At 46.3% G+C, this 27,495-nt stretch overlaps 2 protein-coding genes across 5 annotated transcripts in view; one reads left to right on the forward strand and one right to left on the reverse strand.

The window, feature by feature from the left end:
* EIF2AK3 (eukaryotic translation initiation factor 2 alpha kinase 3) overlaps positions 1-4,584 on the forward strand; it is a 44,346-nt gene extending 39,762 nt beyond the window's left edge. For all 3 annotated transcript variants that reach the window (XM_019553099.1, XM_019553097.1, XM_019553098.1), the window contains exons 15-16: positions 2,353-2,415; positions 3,411-4,584. In XM_019553099.1, coding sequence (XP_019408644.1) covers positions 2,353-2,415; positions 3,411-3,587 — 240 coding nt within the window. In that variant the 3' untranslated portion in view covers positions 3,588-4,584. The remainder of the gene's footprint in view (positions 1-2,352; positions 2,416-3,410) is intronic.
* Positions 4,585-6,617: 2,033 nt separating this feature from the next.
* LOC109322171 (octopamine receptor-like) lies at positions 6,618-27,484 on the reverse strand. 2 transcript variants are annotated; one of them, XM_019553101.1, is made up of 6 exons: positions 27,374-27,484; positions 16,433-16,558; positions 16,030-16,318; positions 10,657-10,833; positions 7,533-8,680; positions 6,618-7,440 (listed from the first exon to the last, which is right to left on the reverse strand). In XM_019553101.1, exons 3-5 carry the CDS (start codon positions 16,299-16,301, stop codon positions 8,002-8,004), a joined length of 1,128 nt encoding a protein of 375 aa, XP_019408646.1. In that variant the 5' UTR covers positions 16,302-16,318; positions 16,433-16,558; positions 27,374-27,484; the 3' UTR covers positions 6,618-7,440; positions 7,533-8,001. The 2 variants fall into 2 exon arrangements, with proteins under 2 accessions (XP_019408646.1, XP_019408645.1); XM_019553100.1 differs by having other exon boundaries at positions 16,030-16,344.
* Between the last annotated feature and the right edge of the window lie 11 nt (positions 27,485-27,495).

Genomic DNA, 27,495 nt, shown 5'->3' on the forward strand with positions numbered 1-27,495 from the left:
AGAAGAAACTGTGCACTATATGATTGATTTAAATTCTCTAACGAAGCAGACTATTTTGACATAGTCTAAACTGCCTTTCACATACCTGTCTCTGAGCATGAATCTGACCTGAAGTATTCCTCCTGTACAGGCATTGCACATCTGTGAGTAACATGGCCCTTTTACTTGTAGACTTTTGTGGTAAATCTAAATGTCTGTCCAGAGGAAAAAAAAAAATTAACTTAGCTTGAGTCATTTGTGGCAGAATCCACTTTGAGCTCATCTTTTCTTAAACATTAAACTTACAGGGTCACATACCCCATAAAACACTTTCCTTTTGATTTTCTGGCCAGAATCCCATCCAGCAAGTAGAAGAGCATTGTCCTTCTGCTTTCTGCTCTAGATCCAGAAACAAAACTGCACCGGCCAAAGTTCAGATCTGCTTCCACGACAGAAGAAGAGCTCTTCCTTTTTTGTTTGTTTTCACTGTTATTTCTCAACATATATTTTCTTTATTTGGTGACCAGTAAGTTTTAGCTAATTGCTCAGGATGCAATTCTAGTATGTTCATATTGTATATATTCCCTCTCCCGTTAGCTGTCTCCCAGCCACCAATTGTGCTGCTAATAAAAGCTGTTCAGATGACTGTCTGAGCAGTGAGTGCTTGCCTCCAAAGCCAAGAGTCCTCTGCACAACCTGTTAGCCAGCTCTACTGTATCCCAATAAACTAGGAGCAACAGAAACAAGGGATTGAAGGCTTCACAAGGCTCAGGAGGAGAGGGGGCTCCTCTGTCCTTTCCCCAAACAGTGCAGCAGAGCTCAGGTAGAAATGTGCCTGTGCCAGAACAAGTTATTTCCAAACTGGTCTGATTGGTCCCAGAGAGAGCAAGATTTTTTTTGAAGGTGCTGTTCAGTGCCAGGATTTCTGTGGGTTTTTGTCATGAAACTTGGTTTCCCTGCAGTGTCAGTAAGCTGGCCCTCACCCACCAGCATGACCAATCATACATTTAGCTTTCCTCAGTTCCTGTCCCATCATACCTGCCTGAATATACCCTTCTAACTTTTCAAATTCCATATTCACATCTTTGCAAAAGCAGGCCTGTTTTTATAAGAAAGTCAAATGTAAAGCATAGTTCAGGTACAGAGGCTTGCCTCTACGTAAAGCTTGTTGAAATGGATTACTATGGAAGTTATTAAATCAAATGCATTTGCAGCAGCAGTTGAACGTAACTTGTAATTATATAAAGTGGGAGAAATCCTACCAGTAGAGGGAGCCAAAGCAAATGAAATGAAGTAAGCCCAAACTATAATGGATGCGAGTTATGTTGTACACTTACATGTGTAGAATGAATAAACTAGTGACAGTTAAGTTCATTTGTCTGTGAGCGTTAAATAGATGTGAGCCTCCACCTCTAAAAAGTGTAGCTCATGAGCATCTTAGTCATAATACAGATAAGCCTGATGTCCTTAGCAGTACACTGTATATAATACTGCTCTGTTGACAGTATTAGGTTGGACCTTGGGGATGTCAGTGGGTTTAACACAGTTCAAACTCTGAACTCTGTATCCTGGGTCTCTTAGTGCAGGCCATGCATATCCCGGGAAGCAGGGACAAGTACATTTACATGCACAGTAATCCTAACCAGTGATCAAAGTCTGATAAAAAAACATTGATTTTTCTCTAGTTTATCAGCATCCAAAACGTGTACGGGATGGATTTGTTTGCATGGTACATTTTTGCTGAGTTGCTATCCTAACTTTGAGCCTGAACATATGGCATACTTGCACTATTGTACTTTATATCCGTTCCGTATACGTTGCTATCACAATAGGCAGCTATTACAGAGACTGGCCACTAGATGACAACGAAGCAGGTAAAATATCCTGGTTGCTGTAAATCAGTGATTCTTAGCTGAGGTATTGCCAGATCCTTTGAAGTGTGAGGAGATACGCAGATACGTACAGGCTCAGATTTGTCTTTGCCAGCCAATCTTCCCCCCCAACTGCCTGTCCCCCATGCAAGGAGGAAAGCACTGTAATATATACATTTTGAAATTTGGTGTCACTCAATTTATAAAAGTTATAAAGGGGTACCTCGAGCCCTCCCTGCAAGGGGTACTTTGAGCCCAAAAACATTGAGAACAACTTCCTAAGACAAAAGGCTACTCCATGATCAGTTGAAGACAGATGACAACTGTCAGTGTAATGTACACCAGCAGAATCTTGCTTGGCTGAGGCAGTGACCTAATGTAAAGGTTTTACATTGTGTGTTCCTTGTTACGCTGGTATAAAAGTGTGATCTCCCCAGACCCTTTGTGAGCAAGAGCTTGAAGTGTGAGGTGTCTAATACCCTCTTTTTTTATATCATTGCAGACATTAAGTGAAGTAAGAATCTTGAAGTTTCCACTGTTGTTTACTCAGAAATGTTTACAGGAGGTAAATATATTTAATGCTGGTTCGGGACTGCCCACCTGCATTCCAGTTGCTTTCTCTTTGGGCAAGTGAAAGGCGTCTTAGCTCTTCCGTTTTAGACCAGATTCCTCTTCCAGGTGCTTTACTGTGCCTCAGATGTGAGGGTACTAACCTTCTATCAGTGCCTTAGCCTTTATACAAATAATTTTGCTTCGTGCTATTTTACATTCCCAGTGCTCAGCCTGCCTGGTTTTCCTGTACTGCTGATGCAGCAGCATTTCCTTTTCTCATATGTCCCAGCCCTCTTCTGCTTGTGCCTGAATCCTTAGTACAGAAACCGCGTAGGTGAGAAGTGGTACTACAGGTGAGCCAAGCCTCTAAGGAGAATGTTGCATGAACAAAGCTACACTGTGAGGCAGAGCAGAGGGAAGGTCATTTCAGATGAAGTGGGGGAGTTTGCAGACCCCCAGCATGAGAAACTAAGTGATTTCCAGATTCCTTTCTGGCTGCTGCATCTCTGTACTCAGATGACACCAGCCTCCCTCTCAAACCACTGCAGCCAGACTTCTGGGGAGATGAAGTCTGCTTGGAGTGTTGAGTTGAATTGAGATTAGTGATGCTTCACTTCTTGGACGTCTGAGACACAAGAAATATTTTTCTGCTTTTTAAAATTATGTTGAAAAGGAAAATGTTGGTGTGTTCTTTTAAAGCTGCTTCATGTGCTTCCTTAAATCTAAGAATTAAATGCACAGTTAAGTGGAGTGTAAAATTAAGATACAAGATCTGTAAATTTTCAAAAGCGTACCAGCCCTTTGAATCTTGGAGCAGGTTGGACCTGCCAAGTGAGCTTTTAATCCCTGCTCAAAGGATAAATCTGTTGCCACTGTACATACAGTACTGTGCCAAAAAATTAATGCACAGGTTTCTTGGAAAGCACTTTGGAGCATCTTGTTGTTTTTGCAGCCAGAACTAAACAGTTGGTGTCTAAAATGTCACATACCACATTTATTATCTTTTAGTACACTATGGTGAAGCATATGCTTTCGACAAACCCGATCGAAAGACCAGAAGCTGAAGACATCATAGAAAACCCTGTATTTGAAGACTTAGAACTCCCAACAAAAACAGTGCTTAGACAGAGGTCACGGACAATGAGTTCATCTGGAAATAAGCATTCAAGACAGCCAAGCAAATGATTCTGCTTACTAGAAAGTTTTCTGAGGGATAATTCAGCAGGTGGATCCTACAGCGCAGAAGGTTGATCTCGGAAACATTTATGCTTCAACTTTGATTTTGCTCTTAGTTTTGTAAGAAACAATCCAATCGGAGTTCAGTTAATCTTGTTTGCTCTTGTTTGGTGACTCAGTGAAAGCCAGTAACTAACTTTATTTTCACATTCCAGTCTTTCTTATACCTAAGCCCACATGGATGAATCGGTCCAGCACACTGCCTGCCCTCTACGTTGTTGACCTTATTTGTGTTTGGATCCTGTAAATATCAGCGCTCTAGGGAATGGAAGAGATCTTTAAGATGTAAATAGAATTAAAATACTGTATTTTTATAAAACAAATTACAGTCTCTAAGCCTGGTGTGTACGTGTCCTAAACTCTGAGATCTTGAAACAGACCATGAAAATCCATGACTCCATTTCTTCTCGTTGCGGGGTAAGTTGGGAATCTCCACTATTTTCAAAGCAAAATACCACGGCTGTATATACTATCACCATCCATAGGCAGTCCTTAGAGCATCCTGTGGTTTATATTTTCACACCACAGTAGATTTTAGTGAATGCATTTTGTACTGATAAGCTATAGGGGGTGGGGGGAGGAGCATTTTGCCATAAAAATTGGGCATAGGTACTGGTTTGAAGAGCCATAGTAAGACATAAGCATATATCAAAAAGTTGTGATTCTGAAATTTTTAAGACAAATGAAGTCATAAATGTCTTATGTAATCTTGTAGATTTGTACTTTTTTAAAAATCAACTGTAGACATTTGTGTAATCTGCTAATTTAACTGCCTAATACCATGCTTTTTCTCACTGTAAATATGTTCATTTTTATTTATAAAATGCAAAGTCAATCCATATGGGTTGGAGGTGTACAGAATGCACTTACTAGGGTTGTCAAGTGCGTTAATTATTGTGACTTCTTTCAAGTCTAAATAATTTAATAAAAAATTTTTTATTTAAAATGTTTAGTTGCTTCTCTTAAAAAAAAAAAAATCAAAAATTATACACAACAGACACCACAAATAGCAGGTATACATGGTTTGAAAAGGACAAAAAGATGATTCCTGTATCTTACTTAGCTTTTCTGCCAAGTTTAAAATAATCAGATTTGGCCCAGTGCAAACTAATGTTTTTAAGATTGAGATGGCCCTTTAAATTGTGCCTGAGATACTAAGGGAAAAGAAGAGAGTTGGGGGAGAGAGGGACTTGATTTTTGGTCTGAGTTTGTGAATGAGTTGGTTATGGAAGCTTGAAGACCATCTCTGGAGCTTTGTTGAAGATCAGAGCAGCATCCATACCTGAACTTGCTGATGCATTTTTCCACCCCATTTCAGTAACTTGCAGGTTTGTTTGGTACGGTTTTGAAATCTTGGTCCTTGACTGAGGACTTCTTCCCTCTCTCTTTCTCTCCAAAAAAATAAAATAGCACTAGTTATGTTCTCTCATCATGTCACTATATTGTATGGCTAGAAACATGTTGAGATTGAACCCAACTGCCTGCAACGTCCAAATTCTGCAACTGTATATACAATGGCAACAGCAAAGTAAATGGCTTCTTTTCTTCTTTTGTGGCTTGAAAGTATTTTGGACAGTGGGCTTGTCCAGTGAAGCCAGTTTGCTTTCAGGGTGTAGCTTTGCTGAACTGAAGTTAGATTCAGGAAGGTCTGTAGCAGGGGTAGCACAGTGAAACAGATGTGTGGTCTTCCCTCAGATCCAGCTAGTAAGTGCATGGGGGAAGGTTCACTTAGCTGTTTGTGATCACCAGCATGTTTCAGTCCTCATACCAGCAAGATTTTGTTACTGTCCAAGTCTGGTCAATTTAAATACTCTTTATAATTTCGGTAGCTGCATCTTTCCATACCAGTGGTTCTGTAATGTGTTAGAACTGCTATCTTGCATTTCTCATTTGCCTGTCTGGTCTCTCTTACACACTTTTGAATCTCCTCAGTGACATGCTGTAGAAGTTTCCTAGAAGAATATTTTATCTTACTCTGGTTTTCTTGCATCTCTTCTGTGTGTAAATTGCCTGCCAAAGGTCTGGGGGCATGGTAAGTTCTATTTACATATTAAACATGACAAGTCTCCTCAGAGACAGGCGCAGAAGGACAATGCCTGGAGTTGCTAATGGTTCATATTTACAAAGAGAATACACAATTCCTGTACATTAAGACCATTTCCCCTACCTATATGCCTTCCTTATGAAGCATGGCTCTGGTATCCTCCAGTTTTCAACTGAGTTTTGAAAGTTTATAGTTTTCAACTTTATACATCAGAAGACAACTGGGGTAAAATTCACTCTTGTGCAGAGATGGCCTCAGACCTAGTCACTGCTCAAGTTGTTGGAAGCAGTTCCTGGTGTGTGTGCTGGCTTTCTGCACTGGAACAGATTTCACTCGGGACTAAATCCTGCAAAACCCCGTGTATGCGCTCTGACACGAGTTCAGTTGCATTGAAAAACTGAATCAAGTGGATTTTGCAGAATGTGGGCTGTACTGACTTGCTGTGAGGTGCATGTGCTGTTCCATCCATATTCAGTGCAAGTACATGCCCAAGCTAAAAACAACACAATTCATATTGGTTTTATCAAGTTTTTTTCTATGTGAAGGCATCACTGAGTGCATCCACATGTGAAATTAGTACTCCCAAATGAACTCCAGTGCAGTTCATGCCAGAATTTACTACTCCTGGGCACGACAGTTACACGAGACCTGAACTGCAGCATGTTGAGCGGTGCAGCCCTGGCTGGCAGGGAGCCTGTGGGGGTAGGGGTCAGCCAACCAGAACAGAGCTGCTCTGCCCAGCTCGACATACTGCGGAGGCACTTGCTGTGGTACGAGAGTGCTCCAGTGTGGGGCTAGCCAGCAGACAGATCCCCACATTGTAGCACACTCGTGCCCCAGCCATCCCCAGTCACCATCTACATGTGTGTTGTGATGCACTAAATTACCCCACCATAGGATAGTACGTGTATCGGGCAGTACTATCCTACAGCAGAGTTAATTAGTTTACTCTGGCCTAATAATGCTGTATGTATAGATGGCGATACTTTATCGTAAAGCTAATTAGTCACCCCCATAGTAAAGTGCATGTGTAGATGCCCCCACTTTTGTAGGAAGAGTCAAGGAATTGTAGGGTTGGAAAAGACCTCAAGGGTCAGCTAGTCCAACCTGCTGCACAAATGTGCTATTCCTAAGCCATCCCAGACAAATGCTCTTGCAAACCTCGAATGAGAGAGATCCCACAAGTTCTCTGGGCCACTTGTTCCATTTCCTATTCTTCTTACAGTTAGGGAGGGTTTCTCCTTCCCGATTTCATCCAAATCTCTTACTGCAGTTTCAACACATTGCTTTGTGTCCTCCCACTTGCAGTAGTCTTTCAGATATTTCAAAATTGCTACCCAGTGCCCAACCCTTAGTCTCCTCCAATTAAATGCATGAAGACAGATGGGAAAGAATCAGGTATGGTTTACATTTCAACCCCTTTATCATCATCACCTGCCTCTGGATCCTCTCTAGTTTCTCCACATCCTTAAAATGTGGAGCCCAGAACTGCCCCCAGTATTCTAGCTGAGGCCTAACCAACACTAAGCGGAGTGGTGCAATCACCCCTTGTGTCTTCTGTACAATGCTTGTTAATCCATTTCTTTTTAATCTCACTGCATCACATTGCTGACTCAAGTTGAATCTGTGATCCACCAAAACCTTCAGATCCTTCTCAGCACCACCGTTGCCTAGCCAGTTATTTCCCATTCTGGACTTTTGCATTCTGTTTTTCTCCTGTAGATGTACCACCTTACATTTGTCTTCGCCAAATTCATCCTTATGACCCCAGCTGACTTCCTGCCCTTCGAGTGGAGTGCTGGACTCAATGATCTTCCGAGGTCCCTTCCAGCCCTAATGTCTATGAAAACTTATCTAGTTTTCCAATCTATGGAGATTCTTTTGAATTCAAATCCTGTCCTCCCAAGTGTTTTGAGTTTTGCCATCTGGACCTTTCATCAGGGAGTTCTCTTTTGACATCCAAATCCTTAATAAAGACCTAGAATAACACCCAGAAGAAACTCCATGGAAGACCAACAATTTGTTATTTTTATGAATAGTCATTTTTAATTAAAAATAGCCCAATTGGTTATGGACAGTAGCGGGGAGGCCAGGGTCTCTTCCTGTTTTCCCATGTGCTACTAGTTTTGCTCTAAACACAAAAGAATATGAAATAACAATGGCTTTATCATGCCTTGCATTTCACACAAATCAAAGCTAGTTGATTCGTAATATGCACCCAAAAATGAAAATAGTTCAGTGAATAAGTTTCCCCCCCAAATGCTCTCCAGTCACTCTGCCTGCTTTTGGTCACATCCTGCAATAAACAGCTTGGACCTCTTACTGTTTTGTCTTGTTTTTCAGGGTTCCAGAAGGCAATGGCACTTTAATGCTGTAATCCAGGTCCTGAGCAGTCTTAGTAAAGGTGGCTATTGAAACCATATCTTCTCCAATGTCCACCTGAGACCTGCGCCTGCAGAAAAGTAGCTTCTTCAGAGCCCGCTGGAAGTCCCGATTCAGGAAAGCATAGAGCATGGGGTTAATGGTAGAATTGCAATAACCCAGCCAAGTTATGATCTTAAAGGTATCAGCCAGGACTGAGCTGGTGGAATCAGCCCCTTTAGCAGCTAGCCATACATTCAGGACAAAGTATGGTAACCAGCACAGTATAAAGACCGAGATGATGATGCTAATTGTCCGAGTGGCTTTGTTCTCCAGCTGTAGGTTGTTCTGCCGCTTGCTTTTGGGGTGGTAGTGAATCTCAAGGGCCTGCGAGACTATGCGGGTAGCTTTGAGCCGTGACGCTCGATAGATGAAGAAATACATGCTGCACATGACCATGAAGGGGACAAAAAAGGCCAGGGCAGAAGCAACGATGGCAAAAGTCCAGTTGGTGACAAAGATGCACTCTCTGCCAGCATCAAAATCTACACCAGGGATCTCATTCCAGCCTTGCATGATGGGTAGAAAGGAAATGAGGGAGGAGTACACCCAGACCATGCAGGTCATCGCAATGCACCTAGGAATGGAAGAGCACAAGGGCACAAGTGAGTTCTTATTTGAAAGGTGACAGTTTAATCTCCATGGGCACCCTGGAGGGTATCATCAGTCAGTGGCCCTGGAGAGCTTTGAAGAGGTAAAGAAGAGAGAAGCCGCCTTTGCAGTATTTAGCACCAAACAAGAGCATCTCCAAAGCTTGTTGCATTTGGATCTAGGGCTTAGATACAGGATGATATCGGCTAGCTGATTGGTCTACACTGCAGCAGCTACACCCTCTGTAGCTGTACTGAACTAGTTTTAAACAGGTTAACCCTGGTATTATAGCAGTCTATGTACCATAGCAATATGGTGCTCATTTAGGGTTTCTCCCTTATCCCTCCACCCCTCCCTTGAACACACAGGTGTACACACATGCACACAGAGCTGGGAAGAGGAGGGGTTAGGCAGCACTGAAGTCTTATGTGGCAGCAATACCACAGCCAGCTAGTTCAAAGCTAGCTTGGTTTGGTCCACGTGAGGTGCAGGCAAGGCTGTGACTGCAGTGAAAATGTCCTCAAAAAGTCTTATGACCCTTTGCCTCAGTTTACCAAGAGCCTGGAGTGATCCCCCACTTCCCATTCTATATGTAAATGATTTTAAAAATAAAATAAAAAAACAACACGAGTCCTGCTACCAGCTGTAGCGCTATTCCTGCTGCAGAGGCAAGTACAAATTGACTGACTGCAAGATGGCAGGGCCAGGGCATTAGGAAGGTGTGTACTCCTGCTCTCCCCATTCAGCAGTCCTTGTCTATGGAGCTGCCATGGGAATTTAAAGCTAATTGCTGTGTTGGTGGTCCTACTAGATCATGAGAGTGACGGTACCACTACCTACATTTTTCTGGGGGTTATTTCCTCTTTCATGCAGTTCCCTCCCGAAATGCAAAGGGCATGCAGGGTGTCTCTTGTGCCTGGGGGCAGGTATCACAGATGGAAATTTACTGTGAGCCGATTACATTTTTAAACATGTCCATGAATTCAAAAGAGGCATCCACAGAAGGACACCCAGGCTAGGTGGGATGTGCATCTTCATGCAGCTTTCCCCTGGATCATCCTCAGAAGAAAAAAAAAAATAGTGCAGCACAGAGGCACTAAGCAGTGCAAACATCCTTTTGTCTCTATTGATCCAATTTTGAGAGCTGGCTGCAAATAGCTTATTGGGGGCTGCCATGGTCCATGCTGAATGTGGATCAGACAGCTGAGGGAGAATGTGGAAGGGGTCGGGCACTTCAGAGGAGCCTGACTGGGTGTGGTTATAAATGAAATGTTATTGAGGCCATTGGCCTGAGTGCTGATCTCGTACATGCTAGCACAGCTTGCATTACCGTAATACTCAAGTGCTTCCACGCTTACGTTAATGTATTTAGCCAAACACAGAGAAGTGCTCTTATCCTCAGCTTAAGAGATGAGGATCAGAGGCATAATGAGATATAAAACAATATACCACAGGGTGAAAGGGGGGCAGGATTCGCTGCACATCGGCTGCTCGTCTGCAGCAACTGCCCATGTGTGCATTCTTACTGTCTCTCATCAAGGACTAAGCTGCTGCAGTGTAGCTTCCACTTAGTACAGGGTAAGGGTACACACAGGCAGTGTGCAGTACGGCTCCACCTCTCATACTCTACAGCAAGTCCACATTCGTGTGCCCGTACCCCAAATGACTTGCCCAACAGTGCACGAGTCAATGGAAGAGTAAAGAATTGAGCCTAAGCCCCCAGCCAGCATCTAAACATGGGACCATCCTTCATCTCCATCCTCACCTTTGAATTCTTCTGTCTTGTCATCTGCAATGCTCAGTTCCTATTTGAATCATAAGATCAGAGGCACTCCCCTGGCTGTGTTAAACACCCAGCAACATTTTAGTTGCCAGTCATTAAACCCTGGCAGCTGTGAGCATCTGTCAGAGCCTGGAGCCTCCTCTCCTCTCCACAGTCATTAGAGGAGTCAGTCCACTCACCTGCCACGTGACATTCTCTTCAAATAATGGTAGGGGGTCACCACGGAGCAATATCGATCCAGGCTGATAAAGCACAAGGTAACGATGGACGCCGTGCAGAACATGACATCAAAGGAGATCCACACTTTGCAGAACAGCTTCCCGAACAGCCACATCCCTGTCACCTCATAAATTATACTGGGGAGGGGGTGGTGAGGATGCACAAAGAGCATGGTTAGATAGATATCCAGGAAGGATGCTTATTTGCTTTCAAAGACTGCTTACTCAAGAGCAACATGACTGCCAAGCCTAGCTGGTGAGGTACTGAAGCAGAGGTCCCACATGACAAAATTCAAACTATAAGGCCCGTTCTCATTGTTTAGCACACGGGTGCTCAACCTCTAGCTCATGAGACAAATATAACCTCCAGAGTCATGGTATCTGGCCCACGAGGCCCTCTACAGATCAGGACATTTGGTGTCACGGGAGCAGTAGTAATTAACACAGTCCCCACCTGGTGGGTTGAGACAAGACCATGCCCATCCTCCACCTTCACCCCTCCTGGCTGGGCCATTCCCCCTCTCCCCCGCAGGGCTGGGTGAGGCCAGGCTGCTCCTTCCCTCCATCCCTCCCTCCCTCACAGCTGGATGGGAGCCCACCATGATCACTCCAGATGCCAGATCAGGATCACAGCCTGGATCCAGCTCATGGACAGACCAGACACTGCCTATCTGGCCAAAATGTTTAGCATCACTGAATTAGCACACTAAATGGTCTGCTGAGGCAAGTACATCTGTGAAAAATGTATCCCTATATCAAATCATTGCCAGTAAAGTCAAGGGAGCTGTAACAAAAGACTGACCAGCAGGGATCCAGGCTTTCTGTTCACCATGGAAAAATATGGTAAAACCTGGATGTTCTCATTTTAAGGAGGAAAACCCAGGTTTTCTCCTTTAGAAGAGAAACGTGGGAAGCCGTGGGTTTCCCCATGCAGGCAGGCAGAGTCCCAGCCTGCAAGGGGCTGGAGGCAGCAGGAGGAGGGCAGTCAGGCAGGGAGTGCCATGTGTACATGCGCATGTACATGCACATGGCCACCAGGCAGCTCCTGCAAATAAGTCTGGCAGTGGGGTGGGGTGGAATTGAGGCCCCCATAGTGATGGGGCTATGGGTGCTGCCCTGCTTGGGTAGCACGTGGGGCCCAGGGTCATCATGCACAGCGAGAGGGCCTGGGTGGACAACAGGATGGAGCCTCAGGGAGCTTGTTGTGGGGAATGCAGCTGGCTCCCTGCTGCTGTGCTCACTCCCAGGAGGAGCATGGGGGGGCATGTGTCCCCCAGATTTGTACATGAGGTGGGATCAAGTGCAGGCTGCCCTCCATGGGTTTGGACTCCCTGCTGTGCAGCCCTCCCCTGGGGCCTCTGCAGCCCAGTGGGCAGGACCCAGCATGGCAGAGTGGGACTGGGTGGGGGAGCTCGTTGCCACCACTAGGACTTGTGTGTTACCATGGCAAGGTGCCCCCTGCCCACCTGGCAGCAGCAGGGGTGGTGGTACAGAGTTGTGCCAGGGCAGCGCAGAGCTCCCAGTGGCAGCACTGAGCTTCCCCACCCAGCCCTGCTCTGCCCTGCTGTGCCGGGTCCCAGCTGCTGGGCCGAGGCCCCAGGGAAGGGCTGCAGGGAGGGCAGCTTGCCTCTGCCCCTTGCCCCGGATGGGCCGTGCTGCCCAGGGGGGAGCGAGGATCTGCACTCCGCTCTGCCACAGCACCTGCTGCTGCCTCCTGCAGGCGGCAACTAGGGCTCGGGTGCTGCTGCAGGGGGCAGGGGGCTGCAGACCCAGGTCCATGGCCCTACAGCCCTGGCAGATGGGGACCCCCTCCGGCTGGGCTGGCGGGGCTGTTGGTGGAGAGGGAGAGGCACCAGCAGGCCTGGGGGCTCTGGCTTTGGAGTGAGGGGCAATGGCATGGGCAGAGCACTGACACATCAATAAACACTCAGTGCCACAAAGCAGTGTGGGCAGGACAGCTGCATCTGAACTCTCATCCTAGTGAGCAAAGCAGGCAGGGAGAGCTCTGATTTTCCACGATAAAAAACCCAAAATCTAATGCCAAAATGTATAGGTATTTAGAATTGATGTTACTATAGTAAATAATATAGTAATATTATTGTTACTATTTATTATTCAGGCACTAGTAGGCTTCCAGATTGTTTTAAAATTGTAAATATATTAATAAAACATTGTGTTCAACTGATACTTATATCTATTTATCTATATGTAGATAGATAGATAGATAGAGGCATTTAAATTTAACAGTGGAAAAACACATTTTTGGGGGGGTTTAATCAGAGAATTTGCAATTTTTACATAGAGAAAACCAGGATCCCTGCTGACCAGTAAGGAAGGTACCTTCCTGCTGATGGCAGGAATATGAAGGGTTAAGTACCATATGCTGTTGCTATAGCTCTTGACTGCATGCAATTTACTTCTTCCTACTTTTACCAGTTTTATATAACTCCTTCAGTGCTCCTGAAATAACTCTTGGACTGATTTTATGGGAAGGCAAACAATTACCTACTTGTGTGAGGCTTAATTCTCTTCTACCTTGAAACTATACAGCTCCATGATCACTTTGCACTAAGACTGGAGCAGCTACACAAACCATGGCAGTTCCCTCGGCACTGCCCTCCAGAAAGCAGAGAGGGATACAATTCTTGGGGGTGCTTTTTTCCCCCATAACGTCTGGTTTGGGTCTAATTAACTACTACAAATGACAGGTACTTTTCAAGACTATGATTGCTCTAACACTGCAGAAAGCTATGTATACTAAGGGCACAGCATATGTTGCAGACCCATCTAGAGCTGTCAGTCAGGATCAAGCCCTCACCGTGCGGTGTTGTACACATACATTGATTTTTTGATGGCCCTTGTTGGCATATTATCGGAGTATCTCCCAGACTGTACCACATTGAGAGGCAGGAAGGTGCTGCTACCCGCATTTTACAGTTCGAAAGCTGAGGCACAAACCCACATCCACAAAAGGATGTAGGTATTTAAACTCCAACCACGTCCACACTTTCAATACTGAAATCTCCATGTCAGGTGCTGCCTACCCGCAGAGGCACCTGGAATCTGAAGGACCCTAAGTTTTCAGCATTCAGATTTTCTCCATCTGAACCACTTCTGGGCATGACTAGACAGAGCTGGACAGCTTGGCATCTCGCTCACATCTAAGCCTTGGCAGAACCCCTAAAGCTGGCGTCTCTCCATCTGTCTCATCTATGGGTTCCTGTTCTTCCAGCCAGTGTCCCCAGCATCTGGCCGTCTTCAGTCTGGGGTGAATTGGCTGCTGACACATCTGTGGTCCCTGTCTGGCACACAGTCTCTATCCCAACATACCATGACAATTCTCCCACTTCAATGCACAACAAAGACATCTGTGCAGCGGATACAGATCCCCAGATACAACTCCTAGGGAAGTCGCTGGCAATGGCCCCATGAGTTCAATGACTGGACGTGAACAATCATGTTATAAACAGGTTATGCTGTAGGACTTCCTATACTCAACAAAGCAGAAACAAGCTTGCATAGCAACAGGCAACAGTGAAAGGTGGATGAGGATCCAGGAGCAGAGTCAAGGATGATTTTGGAGCCTGAACTGAAAGTTTTCGAACTAGAAGAGGCAGACATTGCTGTTGTAAAAGGCATGTTTCGCTTTCCTCCAAAAGCAAGGTTTTGTTTCCATCTTTAGTGACCTTCCAACACACTATTACTGTTATATATTGGCACCTTAATTCTTACATAATCAGGGTTTAAACTTAAATTAAAAGATCAAATTCACTTGCAGGCTGTGGCTGTGTCACTGTGATGACCCAAATCATCTCCATTTCCAATATAATAAGCCACTAAGGGCAGTTTTATGGCTATTTTAAACACATCACCAGAGCAGCCAGAGTGTACTGCAAAAAGATTTATCCTCCCAACACACCCCAGAGGCAGGGAAATGCTGGCATTTTCAGAAAAGGGCTCAAAAGATTTACAGTTATTGGCTTTGTCCCTGCTTAATCTTTTAGCCTGGTGTCAATAGTTATAACCCTGAATTCATCACCACCAGCAAAAGCGCAGATTAAATACAAGGAAAAGAAATCCCTTAAATGAAACAGTTCTCATTTGCCTTCTCACTGCAGACAGCTTTAAATAGAACAAGACTCCCTAAATCTTCAATATATAAATCAGCACTCGGCGATCCAGACAGTTGGAAGTTACAGAGATTATCCTTTTACGTCAATAAGTGACAGAGGTAAAATAGTTCTTTGGCAAAAACAAAAAAAAAACCTGCCAGTCACCCTCCTCCAAAATCCAGAGGCATTTGGATTGAGTCAAAAGAAATGCAAAAGCTGCTGCTGTTCAGATAAAAATAAAGAGAACAAGGTAATCTTTGCAATTGCATTTCAGATGTAAGACTCCAGGTGCCGTTAAACAGGTAAGTAGTTTTTCTAAATTCTGCGGGGTCACATTCTGTTCTCACAATGATTTTAGACTGGTTTAACTGGTTTTGGATAAGTATCTGTTTGGGGTCATCTGACCCCAGCACTCTTTCCTGCCCAGGCAGGGGGCCAGACTTGATGATCCGTTGAGGTCCCTTCCGACCCTAGCATCTATGAATCTATGAACTTCACTGATTCAGAAGAGTTGCTATCGGTTTCAGAAATAAGAAAATGAGCTGGCCCATGGCTTTACTTTAACAGCAGCTCCAGTCTGATTGGAAACAAGAGAGGTTTAACTAGCAAAGCTTATGCCCTGGGCCACCATTTCCCAAACCTAGTGGACACTCACGTTCCCCCACTGCAGCTGCCACCACCACTTTCCTCACCACCAATGGCTGCTGACTGCCGCTGCTGGTGGCAATGGGAGGGGGGAACCTGGTGGCCAAAGGAGCACCCGCTGCAGCAGGTAGGTGCAACAGGGTCCCTAGACCCAACTGTTGCAGTCACCACTGTAGCACAGACTTCCTGGGAAGCCTCCGTTCTGGTGCCCCTTCCAGGCAGCCCCCAGGGTGGGTGCCCTGCCCACCCCCTTCTAGTTACGCCACTGAGAAACAATGATTACATTTGTTGGTGGGATGAAGTGCAGGCCTGGTCTTGCATTCCTTGGGCCCCTAAAACTCCTGCTGACTTCTGTGGTTGTCTTGGGTTTAACTGCCCAAGAAACAGATGAGTGGTCTCTGGGCATAAGCATCATTAATTCCCATGTTCTAGGTGGGGCAACTGAGACACATGTACGTCCCAGGTACCGTAAGTCATTAGACTTTATTGTCTCACATAGTATGTGCTATGTACGGTGTCACAATGGGCATCATACTGGTACATGGAAATCAGATCTAACCTCACCGGGAGCTCTTACCTAAAAGGCATGACCAGACAAGCCACAAGGAAATCTGCCATGGCCAAGGACATAATGAACATGTAAGTGACAGTGCGTAGCCTCTTCTCCACCACGGGGCAGATAAACACCACCATATTCCCCAGCAAAGTGATCACATCGATCAGGGTTAGGATCAAGCCAACAGCCACTTCCTGGAGACTGATCCCAGTCCAGTTGCCATCTGCTCTGACCAAGGAGGAGGCCACGGAGGAGAAGTTAGAGAGCAAAGATGCATTTTTGTCCACCGGCATCTTCTGACCACTGAGACCTAGAGCAGAGATGAGGGAACAAGACCTTTAAAGCAAAAATGAAGTCCGGGTTGATGAAAGGGAAGCAGGAAACAATAATTATGCTTCATTCACATAAGAGGAAACCCACGCACCCTGCTGCGTAATCTGCCATCACGGTGTCATTGTTGCCAATTCGTAAGGAGTGTTTGTAATCCCGATGGGAACATTACAAAGGCACCTGCACCGACCGAACTCCATCATGACAATTACCAGCTCTCCTGTGAATGAAAAGCACATCGTTAAGTGAAGCCTGATGCTGGGGAGAAAGCACCGAGAGCTGGGAAAGCAAGCCAGCCATGAGCAACTAGCTTTAAAGCAGCTTTGCAAAATGCCCCCCTCACCTAAAGCGAAACATTGTGATGGGCAAGAAAAATATTGTCTTATTTTTATCTTTTTTCATCCTATAGGCAGGCAATGTTTTCTGCATTGGCTCTATACTTATGTAGCTCTCTGTTCAGCATAACTGTGCGTCCTCCTCTGTAGGCAATTCAAAGAGGATATTCACAGCCATGGGACTTGTTTCTTTAGCTCCAGCTTGAAAAGTTCATACAAGTATCTAGAGCTCCCTAGTTCAGCTTCTAGTCATGGTCAAAACGACTGTTGCCCCCTTTCCCCACAAAAGGGTGATTTAAGTTAGCCCAAATATGGAATTTCCATTCTGAGAGAAATTTTGAAAAAATAAGGTTTTTTTTCATTCTTTATCAGAATAAGAAGTTGAAATTCGCTATGGAAAGAAATTCCAAAAACTACTTGATTCAGAAACAGGGAATCATTATTTCCCTGATGATGAGGCAACCTACATAAAGTCACTATACTAATGATGAAGCCAAAATGAAGTAAAATGAAAAAGAGAGCCAAAACTTTAAAAAAAAAAAAAAAGCACACACCTTATCAAAACTAGCAATCTGAGTCAGGCAGAAGAAGGTGATGCCATTTTTACTCCAACTTGGAATGAAAAAAACAATTCGTTACAAAACAGAATGACCAAAAATGTCAAATTTTAAAATGAAATATTTCTAATCCTTTTAAAACAGGATTCCACCTCTTGGAGCCGGAAACTTTGGCCACTCTAGCAACGGAGAGACTCTTGCAACTTGGGAGCAGGGACTCTCGCATCCAACTCCAAAGGCAGCTTCCAGGTGTCAGACAGCCCATGAAACCAGCTGTTCCAGTAGTCAGGCATGCAGAGGAACCAGCTCCCAAGAGCTGAGGGGTGGTAGGAATCCTGCACCTATGGCAGTGCTGTCTGAATCCTAAAATTGAATAGATTTTTGTCCTGTTTTGAAAAACTGATACTTCTCCTATGGACAAACATTCCAACCCCAAATTCCTGAGTATGATTTTTGAGCCTGTTGAAATAAAAATGAGAGTCAAAAACCACTCAGCAGCACCTTTGCACTGAGCAGTGAGGCAGAAGGCTGGAGCTTCACGTTCAGCCATCATGTTGAGGGCATAGGGGAGGTCAAGCCAGGGGATCAGGAGCAGGCAAGCTCAGGGGAGCAAGGGTCCACACTACAGCTGAGAGTCAGGGAATAAGGAGAAGGCAGGTCAGGCTGCTGAAACCTGTTATGTACCTTGTAGACTAACTTCTACATGCATTTGACTGGAAGAAGCCTAATGAGCCGTGTCGTTTTAGACCACTCAAGGTGATTTGCTGGCACTGCAGCAAAGCGTCAGGTTTGGCCAGTTGAGTCTATAGAGATGATTTTAATGGCTGTATCAAATGTACACTCTTAGCTTGGGACTGTAATGTCAGTCTGCCTGGATTCAAATCAGAACAGCACCAGGTTGCTACCAACCTATTTCAGACATATCTATATTAGCACTTTCACATACTACATCACTTTTATATACCATGCAATGGTCCTTGTACCCACAGGGAGAAAGTCATGTTTTCTTAACATCTGACTTGTGTTTATATTTAGGCTTAAAATGTTGATGGTCTATTGCATCTTTACCCTGCCTTTTCCACTGAGGATTTGGTGGAAACAGATGTGATTCTGTGAAAAAAAATGATTCCTATGAACCTGTATTTTCTAACAGGAAATTTCACAGATTTCATAGACATTTGGGCTGGAAGAGACCTCAGAAGATCTTTGAGTCCAGCCCCGCCACCTGAAGAGCAGGAAGTCAGCAGGGATCATAGGATCCCAGCAAGATAGACATCCAAATTTCTCTTGAAGGCATTCAAAGTAGGTGCTTGAACCACCTCCAGCAGCAGTCTATTCCAGACCTTGGGGCTTGGACAGTAGAGAAATTCTTCTTTATGTCCAGCCTGAAACAGTTGTGCAGGAGTTTGTAACTGTTTGACCTTGTCATCCCTTGGGGGGCTCTGGTGAACAGATGTTCCCCCAGATACTGGTGGCCACCCCTGATAAACTTATAGGTAGCCACTAGGTCCCCCTGATCCTGTGCTTTTCCAGGATGAAGAGTCCCATGACTCTCAGCCTCTCGTTATAAGGTCTGTTTTCCTGACCTCTGATCTTGCGCGTGGCTCTTCTCTGGACTCTCTCAAGCTCCTCCACACCCTTTTTGAATTGTGGAGCCCAAAACTGGATGCAGTACTCCAGCTGCGGCCTCACCAAGGCCAAGTACAAGGGGAGAATGACGTCGTAGGATTTGCTCGAGAAGCATCTATGGATGCAAGCCAACGTTTTACTTGCTTTACTAGCTACAGCATCACAATGAAGGCTCACGTTCATAAAGGTTTGTCAGAAGTGGGATCTGAACACACACCTCCAAGCAGAAACCAGAACACCCATTAGAAGGGAAAACAAAGTTTTGAGTCTGGCACCTTAGACCACTCAGCCATCCTGACATCCACAAATAGTACTATCAATTTTTTTCAACCAATTCTACTCATGACAGCATACGCTGAGGAACTAAGGAGACTGAGTCAGACCTGGTCCCTGGCTAAGAAGGTAGGAGTGGAGGAAACCTTCTAGATAAAAGACTCCACACCCTGCTACTAGTGGCAAACACATCACACAATCACCTTTGTAGGTAAGCCAAGCTCCATCTTAACACTAATTAGAATTTTGCCCCACTACTCTCATTGGAAGGTTATTCCAAGATCTCTTGCCTTGAAAAATAAGAAACCTTCTTCTAATTTCCAGCCTCAATGCATCAGCAGCTACTTTAGCAGTGTCTTTTCTACCATGCAGAATTAAACTAATTAAAATGTAGCACCATCAAGTGAATCATTTATTTCTCACACAGGGTGTATCTACACATGCATTTGATACAGGAACAGTTTACATGTGAGCAAAATACTTGCAAGTAAATGCTCCCAGGCAGGGAATGCTACACATGCAGGGAAGTAAGAGCAGATTTGCTGCTAATGGCAGCAAACTTCTCCTGCTTCCTGAGGCCCTGCAATGGGCCTCTGCTGCCACCAGGGGGAGCTCTAGGCTCCTCCTGGGTGCCAGTCCAGGGGCTGGCAGGGAGCAGGGAGCTGTCTCCTGGCTGGGGTTGGGACATTGCATCCTTCCCCCCAGGGGCTGCCTGCTGTTGGGGCAGGAACAATGTCCCCCTGGCCTGGCAACAGGGAGGTCCTGGCCCAGGATCCCTGATCAGGGGCAGAGGACTTGAAAAGAGCTTCAGGGGAGGGTCAGATCCCAGCCCCCTGCCCCAATCCTCCAGTGGAGCACCTAGCAGCTAGGTTGCTGCTAACTGCACCACCAGCAGATCAGAGCAGGGGTCTGGGACCTACCTCAGCCCTGCAGCTCTTTCCAAGCCCTGTGCCTCTATCACCCAATTGGGTCACGGGGCTGGGAGCTACCCCTGACCAGAACAGTTCCCAGCCCCACTCCATGATTGTGGAGTGAGGGCTGGGGAGCCTGTTCCCTGTCCAGCTCTGTGATCGTGGAGGTGGGTGGGGACAGGCTTTCTCCCTGCTTATCTCCCAGCCCCAGCTTTGCCATCACAATCAAGGAGTAGGGGGCTGGGAGACTCTTATGTCCAGCACCAACTCTGCAGTCATGGGACCTGTGCTGGGAGATCCTCAGCTCCCAGCCCCAGCCCACAGTTGTGGATAAGGATCTCCCAGGGCTGGTCCCATGACTGTGAAGGTCAGGCTGGGAGGTAAGGACCTCCCAGTATCAGCCCCACTGTCAGGATCTCCCAGCCCCCACTCCCTGATTGCAATCTCCGAGCAGGGGGCTTGGAGCTCTCTACTACCTGGGCAGGAGGACATAATCCCCACCTGGGCTCCAGGGGCAGAGCCCGCCCCAGCAGCAGGAAGCTCGTGGTGCTTAGGAACAATCTCCAGTCCCCTGGTGGGCAGCTAACCAGGGGCAGATTTGTTCCCGGTCAGGCACTTACAGAAGCACTACTGCGCAGTAAGTAATTGCAAGCAAATTTGCTACTTGCATTTGCAGGTAGCAAATTTACTTATGATTAGTGAAGTTTACTGTGCACTAAGTATGTAGATACACACTTACTGTGTAGTAAAGTACACTACTGAGCAGTAAAGCATCTCATGTAGACACACCCACTGTTATACTTTTTAGAGGGGAGAGAAGGAGATGTACATTAGGTCTGGACTCTGCAAAAAATTATATAAGAACTATGTCTTTTAAGCCTAAATATAAACACAAGTCAGATGTTAAGAAAACATGACTTTCTCCCTGTGGGTACAAGGACCATTGCATGGTATATAAAAGTGATGTAGTATGTGAAAGTGCTAATATAGATATGTCTGAAATAGGTTGGTAGCAACCTGGTGCTGTTCTGATTTGAATCCAGGCAGACTGACATTACAGTCCCAAGCTAAGAGTGTACATTTGATACAGCCATTAAAATCATCTCTATAGACTCAACTGGCCAAACCTGACGCTTTGCAGCAAATCACCTTGAGTGGTCTAAAACGACACGGCTCATTAGGCTTCTTCCAGTCAAATGCTGGAGAGTGAGGTGATTGCAAAATGATACACCCTGGAGTCCCACATGCTAACAAGCAGAGGGAAGTGGTCCATTAAGATGTCTTCAATCATGATACCACTGCAGTCTGGTATGCTGAGCAGAAGATGATGCTGTCATTCTTTGACCTGCTGAAAGGAGATGGCTTCATTTGGGAGCTAGAGTGCAGGAGGCAAGACAGCTCACTACAAGCCCAAATGCAAGTTTGGGCTCCATGCTGGAAGTGTGCCGAATGCCCTCCCTCACCACCACCCCCTGCCCCTCCGGTTAACCCAGCTGTAAATGGGTCCCTGGTTATTAAGGCTGGGGAGCCGAAGGTAGCTGCATCATTCCCTCCTGTGCTGGCAACTACACAGACTTATGTCACTTAACCATGGGACTCCTATGGGACATTAGGCTCAGGAGGGCCTTTGGGCTCCAAAGGGGTGCTCTTCCCCCCCGTTATGCTAGAGGTGCAGACACATTAGTGTGCAGTACTGAAAACCAGTAGCATCATATATTTTGATCATGGAAGAGAAATCCCACAGACTAGGAGTCTTCGCCCTTTTTTTTTTGTCTATACCTGGTCAGCCATCACCTCTTTCCTCCTCTTTCTGCTAAGGAGTGTCATGGGCCAGGGCAGTAGGCTTGCCACCAGTTGGCCCTGGCTACCAAAGTGACTTGGCTACTAGTGGCTTAACTCCCCCTGCCTGGTCCCAGTGGCCTGCTTTTAAGCATCAGCCCTTTCAATGCCCAACAGACTACTCAGCAAGATGGATACCTCCCCGCCTAGCTTTGGGCTTCTGACTCCTTGCTCCTGGTTTCCTGTGCCCTTGGTCCTGTTTCCTGACTTCATCCTAGTTCCTGCCCATCTGTCCCTGGTTCCAGACTCCAGCCCAGGTCCCTGTGCTTCCAGGCTGCCTTGCTGGCTCCTTGGCCCTTGTGCTCCAGAGCCCCACCCTCGGAGAACCAGCTTGTGGTTTAGTTAGGCTTTCACCCATGTTCTAGTACTGTACAGTCAGACGCCTACTCCAGACCTCCTGTCCAGTGACACCAGTCCAGATCCAGTCCTCTCCCCCACCTTGATTTGTGATCCCAATCCCTCAACGTCCTTTTCTCCTGACCCGCCTATTCCAGATACCTTAGATATAGTGACACCAGTTTGGATCCTTGTTTCCTCTTCCTACACCCTCACACCTGCGCAATGGTGCTACCCAAGGTGACAGCCTATGTCCCTTGTAGACCTCAGCAGCATGGCCTGCTTGTTCCTGCTCCCCTAGGCTGTGACCCCCTACGCCCTGAATGACTACATCCAGGTGACGCTCCTAACCAGCAGTGCCTGTTCTGCCCCACCGAGGGATGATTATTGGTGTGGAAGGGGGCACCTTAATGTTTCCAGGGAAAAATCAACTCCATTCCCTGGGTTGAGTTTTCTCTCAAAAAGTTAGTCGGTGGAATCAGACTCTGTGATGGGAAGATGTCTCTAGGTTACACTGATATTCTTTGGCCATACAGACTCCACCGCCACCATTTTAAGATTTGGTGAGCTAGATTCTGTCCTCTCTGTATAGCATAGATCTAGACCAGTGGTTAACCTTTTAGACTCAAGGCACCCTTCAGAAAGTGCCACTTTATAGCTTTCACTCCTTTTTTGACTGCAGAAAAATAGTACTTGGTGGCCTTTAAAAGAAGGCTGGATAGGCACCTGGCTGGGGTCATCTGACCTCAGCGCTCTTTCCTGTCCAGGCAGGGGGTCGGATTTGATGATCTACTGAGGTCTCTTCTGACCCAAACATCTACGAATCTATGAATAAAACAATTCCTCTGTTGCAAGGAACTCAGCAAGACCACCGCAGGTCAGAACGCTTCTGGCTGTCTGGATTCCTGTTTGAAATCTCTGGGGTTATCTTGTGATCATGTGCAGGTGCCTGCACACCTCACAGTGCTAATACTACACAACTTCCTGATTAAGAATCACTCAGCACATCCACACATTCAATAATGTGCTGTAATTATGGTGCATTAAGTTTAGTATCTACAATAACAGATACTAACAATGTGTTACTAATCGGCGCTACTGTGCATTGTAGCACAGATGAACACTTTCTAAGTGACGCTAAATGCCCATTGGACTAATCTACTGTGCATTAGCATGGTTTTGGCCAGCTGTGCTAATGCACAGTAGAATTAGTCCAATGGGCATGAAGCATCTTGTGTAGACATGCCCACTGACTGGAATAACTCCACCAACTTCAGTAGTTTCCTTGGATTTACACTGCTGCAAGTAGAAGCAGGATTTTGCCCAACCTATTTAACAAGCAAACAAACCAACCCCAAAAGAAAGGTTGATTTTATGTCTAAATTGATGCCTTTTGATGAAAAGAGAGAAAAGAAAAGCACCATGGTTTCAGCACTGATGGCTCCATTCACTACAAACCTTACAAAAGGCATAAGACTAGCAACACATCTGCTGTCAACCTCTGCCACCTACCGAACCGACTGAACACAAGTTTTAGCATTAGCACCTCTGAGTGTGTAATTTTGCTTCCTCGGGATTCTAAGAAATGCATTCTTCTTTTTCCTAGAATTGTCTTGTCGCGGATTGAAATGTGTCCAAGGCTGTGTGCTGTTTGGTAAGCTCAGTGGCTGCTATTTTTTCCAGCGCTCTGCACTTTTGTACTATGCTGGTGCAGGCTAATATCAGACTGCAAGCCTGCTGCCACCCCAGGGATCTGCTGTGAATGAAATGCATGTATCAGAGGCTGTTCTACCAAACATACTTTAAATCACTACACCTTCCTTTCTGCTTCTCTGCCCAACCTTGGTCTCCCTTTCCTATTTGGAGGGTAAGTTTCTTGGCAAGAGGATGGTCTTTTACAGCATGTGTGCCTGTAACAACGAGGCCCTGACCCTTCATGGGTCCTTAAGGGGCTCCCATGCCAGAAATACTATACCAGCAATATTCTCCTCTGGTACCTGTAAGGATCCCAAAGGAAAAGAGATGAAGTTTTTCACAAGTGCCCAACCTGAGGAAGCAGCTGGGAGCTATCAGAGGGTGGAGGCTGGAATGTAGCAATGCTGCTCTCTCTCCCTCCGGGCACTAGACCTTGGCAGCAGCACCAGCAGAAGCCAAGATGGAAGGAGAAGGCGCTCCCACCCACGCCAAGCAGATTTTGGAGCTTGGATGTAGCCGTCCCACTCTTCAGCTGTTTAGACAAGGGGATGCCAACTCACCAGTCTGCCATCTTACCAAGAGGAGCAATGCAGGTGGCTGGAAAAATAGCTGTACTTCTCTAAGCCCTCTGAGCTGGATCCTGCCTGCTGCTGCCACTGCGAATCAGAACTGCACAGGTGACATCCCCGTGTGAGTGAGAGGAGAGGCAGTGCCTATTGGCTTCACAGAAGCATGCACTCACGTATCATATATCAAATCAAAACACCCCCTCCCATCTCCAGCCAGCCCCACACCTACAAAGCAGCAGAGATAGCCCTCAAAAATGTTGTTTTTCCCTCCTGCCAAAACCATTCCCAAGCACAAAAAAAAAGATCAATTCCTCCCCCCGTGCCAAACACTATAAAATGTAGGGCTTCTGCAGGGTGTTCTTACACTCAGGTCCAGCAAAACAGCCGAGGGCAGGAGCAACCCCCAGACCTAACACCCACACTTCCAAATGGGACTACTGTCTGTGGATGCCCAGCTGGAGACACCTAAAAGGGCCCAGATATTTGGTGGAGCATGTACTCTGCATTTTCTATAGTCAAGCCTATTCAGGGGTCTCAAACTAGGCAAAGTCACTGTGCCTGCAAAAGTCAGGCTTAGACCCTCCATGCTAACAACTCGCTGACACAAAATGCACTGCCTCCCCAAACCACAGCCACCACAGCATCGCCTGCAGAGAGCACCAGTCAGTCTCTCTCCCAGCCAGGACTCAAAGCCATTTAGACCCATTTCTCAACCCATGGGTTGCAACTCAAAAGTGGGTCACAAGAATATATGAAAGGGCCACGAACAAATGTTAAAAATGGATCAACAAACTTTAAAAGTGGATTCTTCTTTAAAGGAGAAAAATGTGGGAAATGGTGGCTTTTCCCTTGAAGGCTGGCAGAGCTCCAGCCTGCGAGGGGCTGCTTGGGGCTCCCCTCGCCCCCTACACCCACCCCCTGCCCCACACAGTGGGGACCTGGGGCCTGGGGTGGGGACAGCGGGTCAGGAGTGAGGGGCACTGCCTCAGGACTGGCCATCGATGTTTACAAATGGGTCCTGGTTTAAAACATTCAAGAACCACTGTTTTTAGACTCTTTTTAGTTTCAAGCCAATACTTCAAAGTTCACCTGAAAAGACCAAATAACAGCCAGTGTAAGTCACAGGGAACATGGGAAAAGGTGCAGAGCTGCTGCCTGGAGACACTAGAGCTCCTGCCAGTACCGCCTGAGGAATGGTTAATTAAAATGCCCTAATGAGCAGTTCCCAAGCTCCGACAGATTGCGCACTACCAGTTTAAAACAATCCAACCTTAAGTACCACTGGCCAATTTTTGTCATATAAAGTAATTATAATAAATCTGTTAACACGTACCACTAACAGGTTGTCTGCGTACCACTGGTGGTACACGTGGCACAGACTGGGAACTGATGCCCTAATGACTGAGGGGGTTGAGAGCTGCATCAGATTTCAGACCTCTCTTTTCTTCCAGTCACACTTTCCAGTTCCCAAGTCAAGGAGCAGCTGACAGATAACTGAGCAGATACCTCAAAATCCACCACCTCTCGCCCAGATGACCTTTCCAGCCATAGCACAAGGGTCCCCTTCTCAGCTGGGGCCACACATGGCTACTCACACACCCAGCCAAGCGCTCCCTGCTCCCAGGGGCACTCACATCCTTGGTGCTGGGAGAAGAACTGCTTCAACTTAACCTGGGAACTCAGGGCAGGTCCATGTGCTACCTGTCACCTCCCGACTTGTAAAGCAGACACAAAGGCTAAAAAAAGAGGATTGGTTTCGTCCTGGCTTAATCCAGGGCTGTCCTGGGTATTGATCAGCATGAAAACACACTGGGACAATTGTTCATACAAACAGCTTGCATGGCAACAACCTCGAATTAGCCTGGATTGTCCTGGGGCAAAATTCAGATTGGGACGAGGAGCAGTAGCAGCCTCAGGGGAGGGCAAACCAGGCGACTGCCAGGGCCCCAAAATTTTGTAATATTCTCCACTCCAGTTATAATAAAAATTAATTAAACCAAACATTTGTATTATCAATACTGTATTAAGATATTTTCATGGCAGTTTCATGGACAGGCTAAAGTACAACTGAAACTGAAAACGTCCGACTTGCTTACTGGTCATCAAAATTAAGCCTCTAAGGGGCCCCAAATGCCTCTCTTGCCCAGGGCCCAACAACCCTAAGGCCACCCCTGCAAGGAGTGTGTATGTCTGTAGGATCCCAGGCTAGAAATCTCTGTCCCGGGATAACCCAGCTCTGTTTCTATAAACGCAGATATTTCATGAAGTCTCACAGCAGGACAAGAAGCCTGTACCTCCGTAAGATCCCAGGATAAAGATCTCTGCCTAGGGACAGCCCAGGTCTGTTTTTATAGGCTCAGATATTTCATGAAGTCTTAAGACAAGAAGCCCGTGCCTCTACAAGATCCCAGGCTAAAAGTCCCTGTCCCAGGATAACCCAGCTCTATCTCTATAAACGCAGATATTTCATCAAGTCTCACAGCAGGACAAGACACCTGTCCCTCTATAAGGATCCCAGGCTAAAGATCCTTGTCCCCGGATAAACCAGCCCTGTTGTACAGACTCAGATACTTCATGCAGATTTACAGCAAGACAAGGAGCCCGTGCCTCTACAGGATCCCAGGCTAAAGAGCTCTGTCCCGGGATAAACCAGCCCTGCTTTTATAAACTAAGACATTTCATCAAGTCTCACAGCAGGACAAGACACCTGTCCCCCTATACGGATCCCAGGCTAAAGATCGCTGTCCTGGGTTAAGCCAGCTCTGTTTCTATAAACTCAGATATTTCATCAGGTCTCACAGCAGGACAAGGCGCCTGTCCCTCCGTACAGACCCCGGGCTGAAGATCCCCGCCCCGGGCTAAGCCAGCCGCTGTTGTAGGCTCAGACTTACGGCGGGACGAGAAGCGCGCACGGGCCGCCGGACCCAGACGGGTGTGCCGGGATGGACCAGCTCTCCTCCGCGTCCCGGCTCGGGCACTCAGGCGGGCGAGGCACCGGCCCGGGGCTCGGGTC

The sequence above is a fragment of the Crocodylus porosus genome, unplaced genomic scaffold (assembly GCF_001723895.1).
Source record: "Crocodylus porosus isolate Cpor-Errol unplaced genomic scaffold, CroPor_comp1, whole genome shotgun sequence".
NCBI classification, from domain to species: Eukaryota; Metazoa; Chordata; order Crocodylia; family Crocodylidae; genus Crocodylus; species Crocodylus porosus.